Source organism: Symphodus melops, assembly GCF_947650265.1.
Source record: "Symphodus melops genome assembly, chromosome: 9".
Taxonomy (NCBI): Eukaryota; Metazoa; Chordata; class Actinopteri; order Labriformes; family Labridae; genus Symphodus; species Symphodus melops.
This window is the reverse complement of record NC_136699.1, coordinates 22,072,924-22,090,884: the sequence shown is the minus strand read 5'-3', so window position 1 is coordinate 22,090,884 and position 17,961 is coordinate 22,072,924. Positions and strand designations below refer to the sequence as shown.

The following is a 17,961-nucleotide window of genomic DNA, read 5'->3' as shown; positions in this document are numbered from 1 at the left end:
ACACAGACTATTCTCCTACATGTTCAAATAGTTCTCACTAAATGATTTAACACACTCCAATAGGTTGAAGTCTCTGAAACTCTCTCTCTCTCTCTATGTATTCAATATTCAAGTCGGATCCCAGTTACCCATCAATGGAAACCAATAAGAAGCTGCGATTGGACAAAGACTGCCAGCTCCTTCCACCGTGCATCTCTCCAATACCCAACCACAGAAACAACAACACAGAGTGAGTAGTAGGACATGTCGGTCACAGTTTTTAGAATTGTCCCCACAGGATTTAACAGGAGAAAAGTGTACTAATGCCTTTACACTTGAATCTGTGCATTAAGTGGCATCCATTAATAATATGGGAACATTCTTCATATCAATCTCATAAATGCTGGTTTGTTGGAATACATGATCGATGAAGTGTTTTGATGCAACATTCACAACAAATTAGACGATTAACAGAAGTCATAGCAGACATGTAGACACCTTGATGAAACTTCCTAAGCTGACATTCATCAACTGTGAAAGTAACCCGTGCATGTGTTTCTGTGTATCCTCAAGACACTGCAGTCCGCCCCACTCATGTCCAGCCTCACATACTGTAACATACAGACTTGAAAGTCATGTTATGTTCATACTGGATGTATTCTTCTCTTGATGTAGTTGTTGTGATGTTGTTCTTGGCACAATAAAGGTAGTTTGTTGAATTTACTGCACACACACAAGGCTGGGCTATCAATGTATTGCTTCTATTTTGGATTTAATAGTAGCTCTTGTGACTCACTTTGTTTGCAAAAACAGATAATATTTTTTTTGTTTTCATCTGCTGGGGTCTCTTGGGGGTTTAATGCGGTGCAAAACAGCTGCAGCACAGCCTGGGCCAAGACATTACTGATATTATACAAGACGATGGAGACAAAGACTGATGGCTTACTGAAGTCAGTGTGTGTGTTGCTGTTACACTAATAATGTTTTTACCTTTTTTTTGTTTTTCTAGCCCTTTTAACAAGAAGCAGTCTCGACACCACAATGACAAGCTGCTTCCACCGCTCCTGTCACCCCTCTCAGATGACCCTCCGCACAAACAAGACAGCAGTTCCTCGCTGAGCCAGGAGGCCAGCACCACCACCTCTTCCACACACAGACACAGGAGAGGTGAAGGCAAAGGATCGTTACATGCAAAAAATGGCAGTGTAAGTGCACGAAAATACTACTTAAAGAGGACTTATTATCCCCCTTTTCCAACCTTTTTCTAAAAGTCCCATGTGGAATAAATGAAACATCTGTACTGTGCTTTAGTTCCAATGAACATGAATCAGAGGAGGTTTGTGACCCGTAGAAACAATCGGATTGCTCCATTTTGGTGTGTGTGTCTCCTTAAATACAATGAGCTCCCCCCAAGTTTTCCCAGTACACATCCTTACTTTGCTTGTGAAAATAAAAATGGCGGACCTGCTCAAAAGTTTTGAGGGGGGGGGGGGGTTACCAGAATCCCTGATTGATCACAAGTTCAGATAATTTGAAACAGAGCATTTTTGTCTGTGTGTAAGACCTATGCAGACCACAAACAACGGACTGGATGGGTTTATTTCACTTTTTGTGGGTCTGTAGACACTCAGTTTACTTTGTAAGAACATTTTGTTGTAGCAGGAAATAGGCCAGCATAATACCAGGATGGAGATATAAAGAGAGACAGAGAAAAGTCCAAAGTACATGTCTTTTTTTTGGGGGGGGGGGGAATGTTTTTCATTGTCTTACTGAGGATCAGCTGTTAAACCACAGCTCTTCCAATGCGCTCATTAAGGTGTTTGCATGGGAGACGAATTCACACACAGACAATTTCCATGGCAGCTTGTACCATCAGTGTGTGAATGTGTAAGTGCGACCTGTAGTATAAAAAGCCCTTTGAAGACTAGAATAGCTATACGAGTTCAGGTCCATTTACCACTCACCATGTAGTCCATTCATTCACAGCTACTGGTCTGAATGCCACATGAGCACCACTCAATATCACCAGTATAAACATCTATTCTTCTTTTCAACAGAAAACTGATACCCAGAGTGAGCAGCTCAGTGGAGACAGCTATCATGCCAATGGACATAATTTGGAGGTGTGGACAGAACCAGTGATGGAAGCTGCTGAACTTCGCAGGCCAAGACTGTCATTTAGCGACACGTATGTAAAAATACACAGTCTTTTATACACACCAATATCTTTGCTGGGTACTGTCAGTATTTCGGCAATTAGAAGTATTCAGACTCTTAGACATTGACCGGGGTTCACTGAGATGGGCTTGTAGTTCATGCTTCAAATATTTACAGACTGTGCAAAAGGACTTAGTGTCATGTCAGTAGGACACAGCATCTGTTCTTTCTACATGTTATTGCTTTTAGAAATTTGAGCTAACTTGTTTCTTAATTAGTGGATTCAAATGATCACTCTACTTTGGCACAGGTTAAGAAAATCCTCCTGGCCATTTCTTATTGAGCTTAGAATTTAATTATGGTAAAGTGAGGAAAATACATATATTGACCATGTATTAGTTATACAGTATATGTATTGTATGCACTTTGTGATCAGGTGTATTTGGTCCACTCTGGTATTTGTTATACTCACACCAAACTGCATAATGCACCCAATCCATCCAATACAATGTCGATCGAGTAGTACGATACTGAAAATAAAGTGGATCCATGTGCTCCTCTAATACATGTCTTGCTTTAAAGACACAGTCTGTAGATTCTGCCAATATATTCCACCATAACAAAAGATGAGGTCAAGGCTGGTGTTGAATCATGGGAGTTCTCTCTGCTGCTCCCAAACGAACTCAGCATTGACTCTAGTAAAGACAAACGGGTGAAACCAACCTGAGAAAGAGAATATGTTTACAGACGATGTGTCCAAGTATCATTTACATGACATTTTTATCACAGCAGCACATACAGCAAAAGTACGACCGCTTTCAGTTGCATTTCTCGCTTCCTTATGGAATGGTCCTTGAGTAACATCTGGTGTTTCCATGGCAACGATAAGCATTCTGTCTGTCATTGCGCCTGCCATGACAAGACACGTCCCGTGTCAACCATAAAATTACAGATTTCTCTGGATTTGATAGCTTTAGGAAATATTTGAAGTAATTTAAGTTTCAGTTCAGTTGTTTAAAAATCTTGAGAGATGATCCACGTTGTGTTTATTTTAGTCAGAGGGATCCTTTATTAATCGTAAAAAGGCATGTTTACCTTTCTCATACTAAGTTTATGTGAAAACCTGTGGTATGGATAACTGGAAACTACCCAGGATTAATGATTATAAACGTTATAGATTTTTTTATTTTTTTGATATACCTTATTTGTGTTTTTTAAACTCTGAGCGTGTTTAACATGTCAGTAATTATCTGCTATTTCCAGGGTCCACGGTGCAGACTACTACATGCAGGAGGCCAAGAGGCTGAAACACAAGGCTGATGCATTGGTAAGGTTCCTGACTGTTTGCAGCTTGCAGAAAAGCATAAACGGAGGGTGGTCCATCAATTCTTAATTAATGTGCACCAGTCACTCAAACACTTCCCCCCTGCCTGCAAAGACCTTTTTCAACCTGACCAACGCCTGACACTACACTGACATTTTCCTGGGCCTTATGATGGGTACACGCAGCACAATGCACAAGTCGCGCCCACATGTGTGTTTAATGTGCCTTAACGTGTTAACGTGTTTGCAGACGCCACACTTTAAAGTGTATGCACACATACGCCACACCTGGCTGACACCTAACAAAAATAAATGTCTTAGTCACACGTAGGAGCAGGTTTGGCGTTAGTGAAGCTACAGTGGTCAGGCGTGGATATGGTAATATTCAAATTATGCCACATCTGCCACGACACCTAACTACTTTAATTAGGTAAGTTTAGTGCAAGTTAGGCAGGCAGGTATACGTGCTATGGACTGGTGCACATGAATTTAGATTGGATTCATCCACCCCACACACACACACACACACACACACACACAGTTAGAAATATGGTTTTATGAGGTAAATTATTTGATGACAAAGAATTACAGTCTATCGTCTTCACTTAAATAGTTTGTGTACTTTTAGCCATATGTCAGTCATTTCTGACACATCTCAAAAATACGTGTATTCCTCATCAGGGACTGTACTGTTTAATATCTTGTATTTATTGCAATGATGAAGTCTGTAGGATTATACAGTGTCACAGGAGCCCACATTACTTTGCATAAATAACGTTATGAAGCTTCTTTATTTGAATTGCAATTAACTTAAGAATTGTTTTACATTTCTCTGACGCTACTTGTCTATTTCTCTTCCTCACCCTATATAGATGGACAAATTTGGTAAAGCGGTGAACTACACAGATGGTGCCCTCTCCTTTATAGAGTGTGGAAATGCGATGGAAAGAGATCCACTCGAGGCCAAATCCCCATATACTATGTACTCTGAGACTGTGGAGCTAATCAGGTATGGAAAACAGTGTCTTTAGCACCTAAATATTCTATGTAGACAGTGCAGTGTAGCCTTAGATATGTTCATGAGACCTGCTCAAGCAGGTCAGCAGAACGGGCAGAAAATTACATGTTGTAAACATTGCCAGTTTAATAATTAAATAATAAATACCACCTCCATTCTGCAGGTACGCCATGAGGTTAAAGAACTTCACCAGCCATTCAGCCACCGTCGCTGAGAAGAAACTAGCTATGTTGTGGTACGCTTCTCTTTGTATACTGTATGTGTGTGTTTCATGTGATTTAAATGTGCCCTGATAATAGATTTCATTTCATCTCTCATAAAAATCCTGTTTTTAAATGTTTGAATATGTTGCACATGCCACAAAATGTGTCATTGTTATTTTTAACATGAATCAGTGCACAGGAAGTGTTAAGGCAGGTGAACTTGGGTCAATGTTCGTCCCAGTACATGTGTGAGGTGTGGTAGCTGGCGTTAAGTCTAATTTATGTTGAAAGTAACCCAAAAAAACTGGTCTAAGGTCTCTGGTGCAGTACCTTCCCTTCTTTTTAGAGGGCGCATTAGTAAATGTGCATAAAATGACGAGTTCACATCGCACTTCTGCTCAGCTTCAAATAGATCCACAAACAGGGATGCACCACAGTACTTTCACTGCTTCATTAAATATCTGTTCATGTAATGACACATTTATAAACAGTTGTCTTTTAATGGGACAGCGGGCTGACAGACAGCAAGCTTTTATTTACTCTCTAATATCCTTTAGGCATGGGGGTAATTAGGGATGACAGAATAAAAGGAAACACTTCAAGGAAGAATGCAACATTTTACATGTACATACAGCAGAAATCCAGTATATCCTCTGTAAATATCTGTCTGAGTCATGTCTACAATGAGACGGGCCAGCTCATCCCTTTCCATATAAAAGCTGTTTAAGTGAGGAACCAGAGAAAAGTAGAATAACAGATGGTTTTTAGAATTTAGAAATCGACATCCAATGTAAAGCTACGAGCAATCTAAAAAGCGCTACCATTAGCTTTCTAACGCGGACAATTTTGTCCACTGCTTAATTAGGGTTAATTATGGTGTGTTCAAATTTGATATGTCCTTTTTTGCAAACGCGAGGGGAGAGGGGTTGGAGGGTGGAGGATTCAGTGTGGCGGTTTGTTTTGGTTAGCCCCTTGTGCTAAAGGGCAACGTCTACTGGATAAAAAAGGTGCTCATTCTCCCTTTTCTTACACACCTCAGGAGAAGTCCTCCTCACGCCCTCCACGCCCCAAAAAAGTCTAACTGAAGTTATAAAATTGTACCTCATGCTTAAATGTACTCTTTATTTGGATGGGATTTTTTTTTTTGCTTTCACTATTAATAACTTCAATCCAACCATTTAGATGTTTTACTTCTATATATACAGTATATATTTCTTGCCTGTTGTCTCCTGCATGGTCAGAGCACAATGGAAGGAGAGCTGTTACCTCAGCATGTTCGGGCCCGCTCTTTCTAAGAATAAAGACTGAAACCCACCATGTAAATAGCAACGTGCTGTTGTATCAGGATGAGAACATGATTTAGTGGAAGTGAAATGTTTTGTAAAAGTTACCCTGCATACAGACAGAGTGAGCATTTTCTTTTTCTCGACTCAAACCTGTTTTTTCTTTGAATTATGAGACTCTTTGTAACTGTACAACCATTTTTTAATTTCATCTCTTACAGAAACGTCTTCTGAAGAGAGATTTTTGAAAGCTTCAATACTCTCCATTTTTGTCAAACATATCCCTCAAGAATTGAAAGCACTCTTAATGTTGCTTTAACCTCTGGCTTCCTCAAAGTAATAAAAGAAACTTTTTTCTCGGTGTTTATATACTTTTGTGTGCTCTGGAATAAAAGAGTTCACTTCACAAGCTAAGTTGTTGATTTTCACATGAGTGTGGTAGCTTTAAATATTCGCCACAGTCTTTACTTCTCTGGAGATCCCCTTAATCCACGAGGAGCTGTGGGGCACTTTTGAAGTCAGACTGAATTTTTGTAGACAACATGAAAATAAGATGCAGCATGAGGTTTCAAAGGGAATCTTCAGAAGTTTCATCTTCCTCCTAATGATTTTGTTTCCATAGTAACCGCTGTCTGTCTCTGCTGTATCTGAGGATGTTCCATCTGAAGAAAGACCATGCTGTCAAGTACTCCCGGTCGCTCATGGAGTACTTCAAGGTAACAGACAAACACATTGACACAAATACAGTTTGACACAGACTTTGTTTTGGTTTTTTAAATCTTCTTCTCTTTTATTTTCCCTCTTTTTGTTGAATAACATGGAAGCACATTAAAATCCCTGAGAAGATTATATTGGTGCATGTGCATTGATGTTGGAATACTTCATGAATCCATCCTTACCATCAAATTCAATTAATTAACTACATCAAAGATTCTACTATATTGTTGAGATAAAATTAGCATATTTAGATTAAATACAATTTAATGTTTACAGATTTGTAGTGACTTTATTAGGTAATTGCTTCGAAGGGTTTTGGCCAACGTTCTTTAACATTTAGTTTCAGATAAACCAGATAAATGAATTAAATTTAAACTTCACTAAATTGGCAAATCGACTGCTATCAAGCAATGATCCAATGATTCATCATAACTGCTGAAAGCTACCAATCACTTATCGGTCTGATATGCTTGCTTTCATTACTGCTTGACTTTGCTCATGTTAGACCAAACACATTCCTCAGTAAAAAATATGGGCATGATACCTTAAGACCTTGAAACGAGATGATCGAACTCTTCGCAAGCCTGAAATGTAAGTTGTTATCCACACATGATAACAACAGAATATGTGATAATGAAGTCTGTTGTTGCTCTGAAGTTTAAAGAAGTTTGTGAAATCCCCTCTGGAGTCTTTTAAGATGAAAGCTTAAACATGAACAGTCTCTGTACATGTTCAACGTACATCCAGAGATCAGTTATTTCCATTGCAAACAAAACTGTGAGTAAAGACTGTAAAAGTGAAATATTGGATGGGACAAGTCCCCACCATTCCTACAAATTCTACAAATGCACCTGGTTAAAGGATTAGTTCAAGAGTTGAGGGATGTGGTCACTGTTACTCAAGTCCTTGTACTGTGAAGAAAATGTTTGTTTTTAATCAAGAACCTTTTTAATCAGGTTAATTGAAGGTTTAATTTTCAAGTAAACTGTTTCCCCATGATTGGATTCAGTTATGTGAGAACTGATGAATATCTAGGACCATATCCAAATTTGAACATAGGGAACAAAATATCAAGTTTCTATCATTAGCAGAGGTCTCAAAAGGCAAGGCCTGGGGCCCCGCAGGGCTGAAAAACTGTAAACCATAGCAGTGGCTCAAAATGTGTACATTTTGCAGTAAACCTCCCTAAGAGGGCTAACAAGCTATCTAACAGCAGCACTCAGCTACGCGTGTTGCTGTGCGTGATATGCATTATTACTGTGAAAAACAAAGTTTGTCTTGTTGTTGAAGAAAAATGAAATTAAGAATTCTCTGTCTGGGAGCACAAAAAAACAAGAACGAGAAATAAACAAGGCAAGACATTGGATCAATACTTAGGTTTCTGACACCAGCAAAAAAGAGGGATGATGATAATGCTAACTATTATTTATTACACAGACGTGGTTTGGTTTATTAAAGGGCCACCCTGGTAAATTTCTGTCTGGGCTTTACCAGACTCTAAAATCAATATGGATCATTGGATGAGTTGTCAGGCCGCTTGGATTTGTTTAAAAAGAAAAAGAAAACAATCAAGAAAAGCAGTTTTCCCCTCATATTTAGTTTTGGATGGAGTTACGTATCAGACTAAGTGTTAGAAATATGACTACTGATGAATGCATCATCTCACTGTCCTTCCTGTGAAAAACAAAATGTTTTGACTGTGAGATTTGTTTGTATCTTTTACCACCCAGAATTCAGCCAAAAGTTCCCACCAAGCCGCCTCTCCCTGGAGGACCAATGGGAAGTGAGTATATGCACACTAACACACCCATCACAAACCCCTTTCATTAAGATATCTAAGATATGTCATTCAAGTGATTAATACATTGTAGTCACTGACAGTCGAAACAAACCACTCAAAGAGTTCAATTGCTTGAAGATATGAGGCAGAGATCACAAAGTGGGATTACCAAGAAGAAGTGTGAGGTGACTGGAAGTTGTAGCTGTGCTTTGAAAATTGCGAGGCGTGAAAAAATCTTTCTTTTTTTAAATTATTTGATACCATTTTCTACATTTATGAGAAATACAAAAGTCTTATTGTTCTTACTTTTTCCGCCAACTATATAGCTTCAAAATAAACATAAAATAGCTTACTGTATGAACAGTTTCCAATAAAATAATTAGGCATTTCTTTTTTGATTGTGTGGGGGAATAATGTGAAATGTGTTGATGACAGTTTAACTTTCTAGGTCCCCTGTGCTTTTAATGTTTCACACCTTTTGTTTTGCTATTAGAACCATATAGCACACTCTGCTGATGAGAAAGAACTGATAGTGTATGAATTAAATGTTATTTAACTGTTGAATAAATCGAGTAATATCAATATATATCTGTGATAAAATGAGCTGATGCAGAAAGTCACTGGATATGCTAATATCGGGCGATACTATAGGCTGGCCGGAGCTAAAGATAAAGACTCATTAGAGTTTGAATTAAAGAAAAACACATCAGTGATCTCGATGTACTTATGGCACCACCCAGCAGTAGAGAGCGCTGGGTGGTGAACACATTGTACTGTAGTGTTAGCACAGTCAGAAGCACAACAGACTAGAAAAATAAAGTCTTTGGTCTTTTGATGTGTTTATTTCATTCAAACTCTGATGTGTCTTTATTATCTTTGAAAACAGAAAACTAAGACCGTACTAAATTTGATAGTTACAGTATCTGAAAACCTCCTGAGACAGACTTTAGTTCCCATCGATTATTTTGTCAAGTAACCAACTATTCTTCAAGCACACAGCCTACATGTTTCATTATTTCTCCTTTTAATGAGACTCACTTCCTGTCAACTGTGTTCAGGGTCAAAGAGACTCCATCTCCCCCATCCCTCAGCCCCTCCCCAGCAAGCAATGGAGGAGGAAGCGGAGATGCAGTGGGAGTATCTGGAGGCTTATCTGTGGCTATTCCTCAACGGATTCACCACATGGCAGCCAGTCATGTTAACATCACGAACAACATTCTGCGAAGCTATGACCACTGGGAGACAGCTGACCGGCTGGCCACTAACAGCCAAGGTAGGACTACGATCTAGTTTGTGCTCCGATGTCCTCCATGCCAGCTGTAAAGACATTGTTATATTGAAAATGGCTCACTACATGTGCACATGAAACATCGGCGGGTTTTAATGCTTATAAATGACGTGGATCTGTCAGTAAGTTTGACAGTTAGTGAAATAAAAAGTGGAAGAGACATAAATACAGTACATTCTGCAGGTTTCAAGTCACCACTTTGTGTGTTGCCAATTTCCAATGCTTCCAAAATGTAACGGGTCAGAGTCCACTTAAATGTGCACATGTGAGTTTACTGTTAGGTTTGTTTTTATAGATCATAAACTTTGCATGGGAAAGGGCATACACGAGTTTCAGGGCCCGTTTTGGGTGTATGCAATAGTTATAAATGAGACCACTGACCCAAGTGCTTTTTCCAACCTGCTGCAGGGACTTTTTGTGTTGGTCTTAATATGAGGTCTGATCAAACACACTGGGGGCATGTGTTAGAGTATGGAGAAATTACAGTCCCATAGACTAACAAAAACTGTTCTATGGTCTATGGTACAGTACTGTCCTGCATTTTGGTGCATTTTGTTTGAGCTCAGCTGATACAGCAGGTATATAGAGTCCAATTCTGCAATGGCCGCTGTTCCCCTTCGACCTGCTGAATCTGGTGCACGCCCTTTCTGATGTATTCTCTTCTTTTTCACATCAGTTTCTCAGTCTTAGAAAGACTGAAATAAATGTAAAAAAAAAAAAAAAAAGAACAAATACAGCTCAAGACTGACTCCAAGCTCTCCAGCATTTGCTACCTGAAATGTGAACTTGCAAATACATTCACAAATACACATGCTTGCATGGTACTGTGAGCAAGACTTTATTTATGCCTATCACATAACAACAAGAGCCATCCATACGCTTGTCCACTGAAAGTAAAATAGTTGCTGGAGGTTGATCTAACATGGACTGTACCTCTTCCCCATGCTTTTAGAGTTCTTCCAGGAGCTGGACTTAGTGATGGAGCCATTGAGTCAGCAGAGCAGCATGACTGAACTGGTCCAGTACATCAGACAGGGACTACACTGGCTCCGCTTGGAGGCTCACCTGCTCTAAGAACTGGACCAGCACAAGATGAAGATAAAAAAGAAATAAGCCTGGGAAGTCCAAGTGCAATAAAAAGTCAGAGGAGATTCAGGAAGATGTTTCAATTTCTGTCACCACCGATGTAATATAGAAGCATAGATGGTGTTTCATTTCACAGAAATGTCCATGCAGTTAGAACTCAAGGACTAACTTTTTATTTTGAAATAGGAATCAACGGATAACTTTGTCTCTAAGCAGTGTAGCCTAAATTCCTGAAATTCATAATTATTGATAAATCTGCAAGATAATAAAGAGGCTCAGCAGTCTCTGAACTGCTTAAACAGTGTGTGTGTTTTAAGATGGGACAAAAAGTAAAGCCTCGGGCTTATATCGATCAGAGTACAGTATTAAGGAACCTGCTTGTACAGGAAGTGTTCAGCCACAGTATACAGTACGTGATCTATGTGAAATAGAAACGTCTGAAGTCAGATCTGGAATTCGTGAGTACACTGAAAGCCTCATAACTTCAATATGAAGAAGTCTGTAGCTGGACTGAGGAGGACAAGCCCCTGTAGGGTTGTGATCAGGCAGGTTTACAGCCCAGCTGAACATGAACACTTTGATTCTATAAATGGGGCCACACAGTTTGTTATTAACGAGCCTGTTTGACATTGAAATGCTTTCATTTCTAAACAGTTACCCATCCATCATTGTGTCAAACTCTTGCTAAAGCAAAAAACGACCATTCTGAATATAATTTGACAACCATGAGGCTTAATGGGATCGAATCACTGTGATCTCATAAAGCCTCGTCTTTGTTTTCCATTCTCCCTCGTGTGCAGGTGTCGGTACAAATATGTATACAGCTGACTGCCAAGTCTATCTTTAGCACTATCTGACTGGTCAACACTGAGTTTTGTATATTGTGTATATTGTAATGTATATACTGGAATTCTTGTGATTGTTTTTGAGTCAACTGGTAAAAATTCTATGTGGATCAATCGTATGAAACAAATTTCATATGAGTGTGTTTGTACGTGTATCTGTGCGTATATCTGTGTGTGTGTGTGTGTGTGTGTGTGTGTGTGTGCGCGCGCTTATATGTTGGTGTGTGTGTGTCTGTCTGTCTGTCTGTCTGTCTGAGTATTGATGACTTTGTGCCTGAAATTACACAGACACATACGATCAGGTTTTGAACCCTTATTGATGAAAAAGGAAACTATCATTTTGATGAGGTTAAAAAATGAAATGTCATGGGTTAGAGACAACAAATATTGAAGTCAACCTTAGATTAATACGACGAAGTATTAGGGCCACGTTAAGACAAAGAGGTTGTTGAAAAAGAAGTCGTGAATTTCGGAAAATAAAGTCAAAAATTTAGGTTACAATTACACTGAATGTTATTTTAAAAGTTTGTATCAGAACTGCAGCCAGCCGTATGCGATAACATGAAGAACCTGGAGCATTTTATGAAATTACTGTAGTGTACTTTTTACATGTAAGGAAATACCTACTGCAAATTGTCATAAGTATCAGGACTTTGGAAATACCATGTAAGAAACAGAGCATATCTAAAAGACACAACCTCGCTGACTTGGAGGAAAAAGCCTCTTTGTTGTGGAAGAAACAACTCTTAAGTTTTCCACTACAGTGGTTTCGTTTGTTACTCCTGTGTGCTATTCAGAGGTAGTTACTAGTTTCTCAAAAAAAAACTCTGATATCAGGAAGTTCGATCCAGAAAAACAAATTGTAAAACAAGCTTGTTCTGGAGGCAAAACAACATGGCTCTATCTTCTACCTGATGCTTCCAGTGACCTCTCTTTGCTTCTCTCTTCGCTAATTGAGGACCCCTGCCCTAATGTTTATGGTGAGAAGGCAGACTCAAAGGGCAGACCAAACACCTAGCTGTGGGAGTGTCACCCACCTTGGGGGAGGGATTATTGCCCTTTGTGATGTCACAAGAAAAAAATCTCCAAATGGCCTGTTTGATCACACATTTTCTGAAAAACTGTAGCAGGTAAAAGACAGAGAGGGTGGACTTGAGTCATTTCAGAGGGAGGCTTTACACATAATAGTGTTAGAATAGTATGGTAAAGTGTATTGTGCATAACATGACCTTTAAATAATCAGAATCAACACTTTCTGCCTGAACTGCATGAAAATAAATGGTTGAATAATGTAATTAAGTGAAGGTGCCTGCAGCCTGATGTGTATGGCATGGTATCACGCCTGAGGTAAAACAGCAGCTGAAGCTGAGCCCATTTATTAGACGGCCCTTCTTCGGTTTCTTGAGCTGGCTGCTCTTCTGTTATGACCACAGTCCAATCATACGCGACTGCCTATATGGCTATGACCCACAAGTTGTAGATCATGCTATCATAGCAGAATGTGTTTGAAAATCCATGGAGATTTGGAAATGTATTGTCACTTTGATAAAAAAAAAATAACTCAAGTGCCTTTATTTCTGTCTGTTGGGAATTGCTCTATTTATTTAAAAAGAGATAATCTAAATGAGTTTCCATACCATATTGGTATAAACATGAGATTGTTTTTGTAATGTCAAGTGTTTCCATAAGCTTTGAACTGGTGTTCATGACAACACCAAGGTTTGGCTTTAAAAATATTGTGTTATTTATTGTGTTGAGCTACATTATCTGCTGTCTTCTCTGTCCAAGATACCTGACAAACTGAAACAAGTGCATGCAATAAAGGATAGCTTCAGACCAAGAACTACTTCTGTCCATTGTAAAAAAAACAAAGATCCATTTCATTAAAACACAGAACCATTTGCTCAAAACTAAAGTGAACTGTCAACATCAGTATTACTGTGAAACAATATGAACATACATGAATGAAATATGAAATTAAGACTTTAAATGTGTTACTGTCAACAAGTGTTAAGCTAATTCTAGCACAAACACTGATGAGAGTTGATATAAGGTGAACAATTCAATCTTACTTTTTTTTTTATTCTTGCTCTTATCTTGCAGATAAATACCTAATATTTGTTGTTGATTTTTTTTCTTTCAGCATCCATTTGAGTTGTCAGTTTACCCAAGTAACACTGAAAACCAAAACAAGTTTTGGGTTTCAGTGTTACTTTCTGGATTTTTTTCTTGGCTGATAGTTTTATGTGATTTCAACTGTATTTGATTTGCTAGCTCACTGACTGCACTCCTCGTTGAAGTCAAGTTTTCCCTCCACACTCACTGTTTGGGCTAAGCTAACTGGCTGTTGACAATTTCTTGACATTTCGCTTCACTGGCCTGTTTTTTTAAAATGCTTTTGTGACACCCTTCCATGAATATTATCATGACATTTTCTATAGTGCTCACTATAAATACATGTAATTTAAAAGTTGCAGGGAGGGGGTGAGGTTCATTGGCAGGCATGACTGTGAGTGACTGTGATTTTCAAAGCACAGACCATGGTTTAGAGTCCACACTTAGACCTGTGTTGGCGGAGAAGGTTGGTTGAAGAAGTTCATAATTGTATTGCAAGACTGTAAACTAAGTCCAAACGAATTATACAGTAGGATCTTCTGGAAAGATTTGATTAATATGAGACATGAGATTACAGTATTAAAACACCTAGTAAACTTTGACTTTCATTTTGCTGTAACTATATTCAAATGTACAGTAATGTTTGGGAGATAAGATAAGTGAAAGTCATCAAGCAGGTAATGAAGCTTGTGATGTCCTCAGATCCCATGTTATCACTCTGGGATCAATTTTTTTTGTAATAAAAAAAAAAAAAAAAAGATTTCAAAGTGCTAACATGGACCTGTGGTTCCTTATGTGAAAGCCTGGACATGTTTACTGATAAATGGTAGATCTGACACTCCAAAACTCTGTTACACCATGTTGTTGTTGCTTTTCTTTTTCTTTTTTTTTAAATATTATTTGAAGTCATGAAGCTCCATCAGCGCATTCCAAAGATGAAACTCTGTAGCATCTGCTTCTTTTCACTGGATACACGTTGACTTCATACTGAAAATCAAGATCAAGCAAGCTTTTGCCCTTCTGCTCCACGTGAGTGTTGTTTAGTCCAGTTCAATCAATGTTTTGTTTTATCGTCTAACAGTGACGTGGCTGTATGGTTAGGGTTAATTTCACAAAATGATCCTTATTTTTAACAACATGCAGCAGTGCAATCTATCTGTTTGATATAGTGCTGTAACATTCATTTTAAAAGATTGCTCTGTTGACATCATGGAAAAACATCCAACACACGTCACAATGTTAAATGTCTTTTGATGCTTTTGGTAAATTAAATTCATGTCAAAGTGTATTTGACTATGTGCAACTGGTCAAAGACAGACATTAAGAATTTGTGTCTAATGCCAGGCAGGGGGTCAAACCGGGGGTCTACAGAAGGTATAGTGTCCGTAATCCAAAATCAGTGATAAGAAGTTCTGAAAGTAGTGACTGCCAGACAGGAACAGGATCCTGACAGGACAGTGGAGGTGAGTGAATGAGCTACAGTATAGCATCAGCTCTCATAAAAGGATCAAAACTTGTTCATCAAAAACAGCCAAACAGAAGCATTGCTGCTGCAGGTTTTCTTAAAAAGAAAACTTAAAAGACTTTCTTTTTTTTTTGACAACCAATTTGTGAGACAACACTTTTTGGTATTTCTAAAATAAACTAAAACTTCTTGTTTAAGAAACTGAAAAAGTGTGATCTTTAAAGGATGCTTGCAGTGATTATTATTTGTAACTTTGGACAGAGACTGACTCTGAGATTATTGTATTACAGCTCTATCTTAAAAATGAATATATGAGATGAATACACTTAAAATCTAGAAATCACATTCTTAAAATGATGGTCCTATTTCTTGACCTTCACTCCATTGCTAATATGAACTAATTGTAAGAAGGCTTTTAATAGAATCTATAAAATACAAATTATTTTCCTAAAAATGATTAAAAATACAGTTAATCAAATCTTATCTGTCATCCAGCTGTAATCTAACCAGTTTCAATTTTACTGTAAATCCAATAACTATAAATAGCAGCAAAATAATGTTAGATATATGAACCAGTAATATGACCTTTGAAAGTAACCTCTGCCCAGGTTGTTAGGAAGGCTACCTGTCTTGGGTGCACATTTTATTGAATGGTGTTCATTTCTCCTAACACCAATGTGTTCAAACACATCATGAAGGAATTCACCCTCGTTTTTACAATACAAAGTACTAACAAACCAAACTAGCTTTTTGAACTAAACATTAATTATTGATGATCCTCATTAGCTATTGCAATAAGAAAAGAAAAAAAACTGGAAACAAAACCAGTTTAATGATGTTCAATGTTCTGCATTAGTGAAGACGGTGAGTTGTTCTGTTTTAGACAAACAGCAACACATCGCCTCTTCTTCAGCTTTAGAAATCGCTGTCTGGTTTTGATTTACATCACAAGCTAAATGCAATATTTTAAACATTCCACCACCACCCAAAGACCACCTCAGAGCACTCCGCCCAGTGTTAAATGTGTTTAAAATGTGTTGCACCAACTTCAGCATCTTTTTTTAATTATTATTAGTGCTTTAATTTGAGCTTTTATATGTTTTTTTTAAAAGGATGTTCTATGTGCTAGTTAGAAATTGTGATGCAGTTTTGTTGTTTTTAAATATGTAATGTTGGATTAAAATCCGTTAAAACAGTACTGTCTCGTGATCTTGTTTGCGTTAAAAGCTATTATAAAGAATTGTTGTGATTATTAGTCTGTCATATTTTTAAATTAGAGTACTTTTAAACATATATATATATATATATATATATATATATATATATATATATATATATATATATATATACACTGCTCAAAAAATAAAGGGAACACTAAAATAACGTCCTCGATCTGAACGATCTTTGTTCTTTACATGGTTGAATGTGATGACAACAAAATCAAACAAAAATTATCAATGGAAATCAAATTTAAAAAATTTAACCAATAAAGGTCTAGATTTGGAGTAACACTCAAATTAAAGTGGAAAAGATAGATAGATAGATAGATACTTTATTGATCCCGAGGGAAATTCAAGTGATCCCGAGGGAAATTCAAGGAAAAAGACTACAGGCAGATCCAACTTTGATGTAATGTCCTTAAAACAAGTCAAAATGAGGCTCAGTAGTGTGTGTGGCCTCCACGTGCCTGAATGACCTCCCTACAACGCCTGGGCATGCTCCTGATGAGGTGGCAGATGGTCTCCTGAGGGATCTCCTAGCAGACCTGAACTAAAGCATCCACCAACTCCTGGAAAGTGTGGCTGGATGTGTTGGTGGATGGTGGAGACATGATGTCCCAGATGTGCTCAATTGGATTCAGGTCTGGGGAACAGTCCATAGCATCAATGCCTTCATCTTTCACTCCAGCCACATGAGGTCCAGCATTGTATTGCATTAGGAGGAACCCAGGGCCAACCGCACCAGTATATGGTCTAACAAGGGGTCTAAGTGCCATCTTGGCAGTCAGGCTACCTCGAGCGAGCACATTGAGGGCTGTGCGACCCCCCCAAAGAAATGCCACCCCACATCATTACTGACCCACCGCCAAACCGGTCATTCTGGAGGATGTTACAGACAGCAGAACGTTCTCCACTGCGTCTCCAGACTCCGTCACTTCTGTCACGTGCTCAGTGTTAACCTGCTTTCATCTATGAAGAGCACAGGGCGCCAGTGGCAACACTGCCAATCTTGGTGTTCTCTGGCAAATGCCAAATGTCTTGCATGGTGTTGGGCATTTTGCAGGGTGGGTTGTAGACTCTGTCACATGCTACCACGAGAGTGAAAGACTGCTAGCATTCAAAAGTGACCAAAACATCAGCCAGAAAGCATCAGAACTGAGAAGTGGTCTGGGGTCACCAACTGCAGAACCACACCTTTATTTGGGGTGTCTTGCTAATTGCCTATAATTTCTACCTGTTGTCTATTCCATTTGCACAACAGCATGTGAAATTGATTGTCAATCAGTGTTGCTTCCTAAGTGGACAGTTTGATTTCACGGAAGTGTGATTGACTTGGAATTACGTTGTGTTGTTTAAGTGTTCTCTTTATTTTTTTGAAGCAGTATATATATATATATATATATATATATATATATATATATATATATACCCCTTAAGTAACGCTTTACACATACTTTAACAATCACACAACCGTTAAAAATG

General features: G+C 38.3%; 1 protein-coding gene across 2 annotated transcripts in view; it reads left to right on the top strand.

Annotated features, from left to right (window-relative positions):
- Nucleotides 1-14,440, top strand: part of aff2 (AF4/FMR2 family, member 2) — a 92,380-nt gene extending 77,940 nt beyond the window's left edge. For both annotated transcript variants that reach the window (XM_079353052.1, XM_079353051.1), the window contains exons 17-26: nucleotides 114-229; nucleotides 989-1,184; nucleotides 2,037-2,167; nucleotides 3,400-3,463; nucleotides 4,332-4,468; nucleotides 4,641-4,712; nucleotides 6,586-6,679; nucleotides 8,411-8,463; nucleotides 9,519-9,733; nucleotides 10,701-14,440. In XM_079353052.1, the coding sequence (XP_079209178.1) occupies nucleotides 114-229; nucleotides 989-1,184; nucleotides 2,037-2,167; nucleotides 3,400-3,463; nucleotides 4,332-4,468; nucleotides 4,641-4,712; nucleotides 6,586-6,679; nucleotides 8,411-8,463; nucleotides 9,519-9,733; nucleotides 10,701-10,822 (1,200 nt within the window). In that variant the 3' untranslated portion in view covers nucleotides 10,823-14,440. The remainder of the gene's footprint in view (nucleotides 1-113; nucleotides 230-988; nucleotides 1,185-2,036; nucleotides 2,168-3,399; nucleotides 3,464-4,331; nucleotides 4,469-4,640; nucleotides 4,713-6,585; nucleotides 6,680-8,410; nucleotides 8,464-9,518; nucleotides 9,734-10,700) is intronic.
- Nucleotides 14,441-17,961: the final 3,521 nt, after the last annotated feature.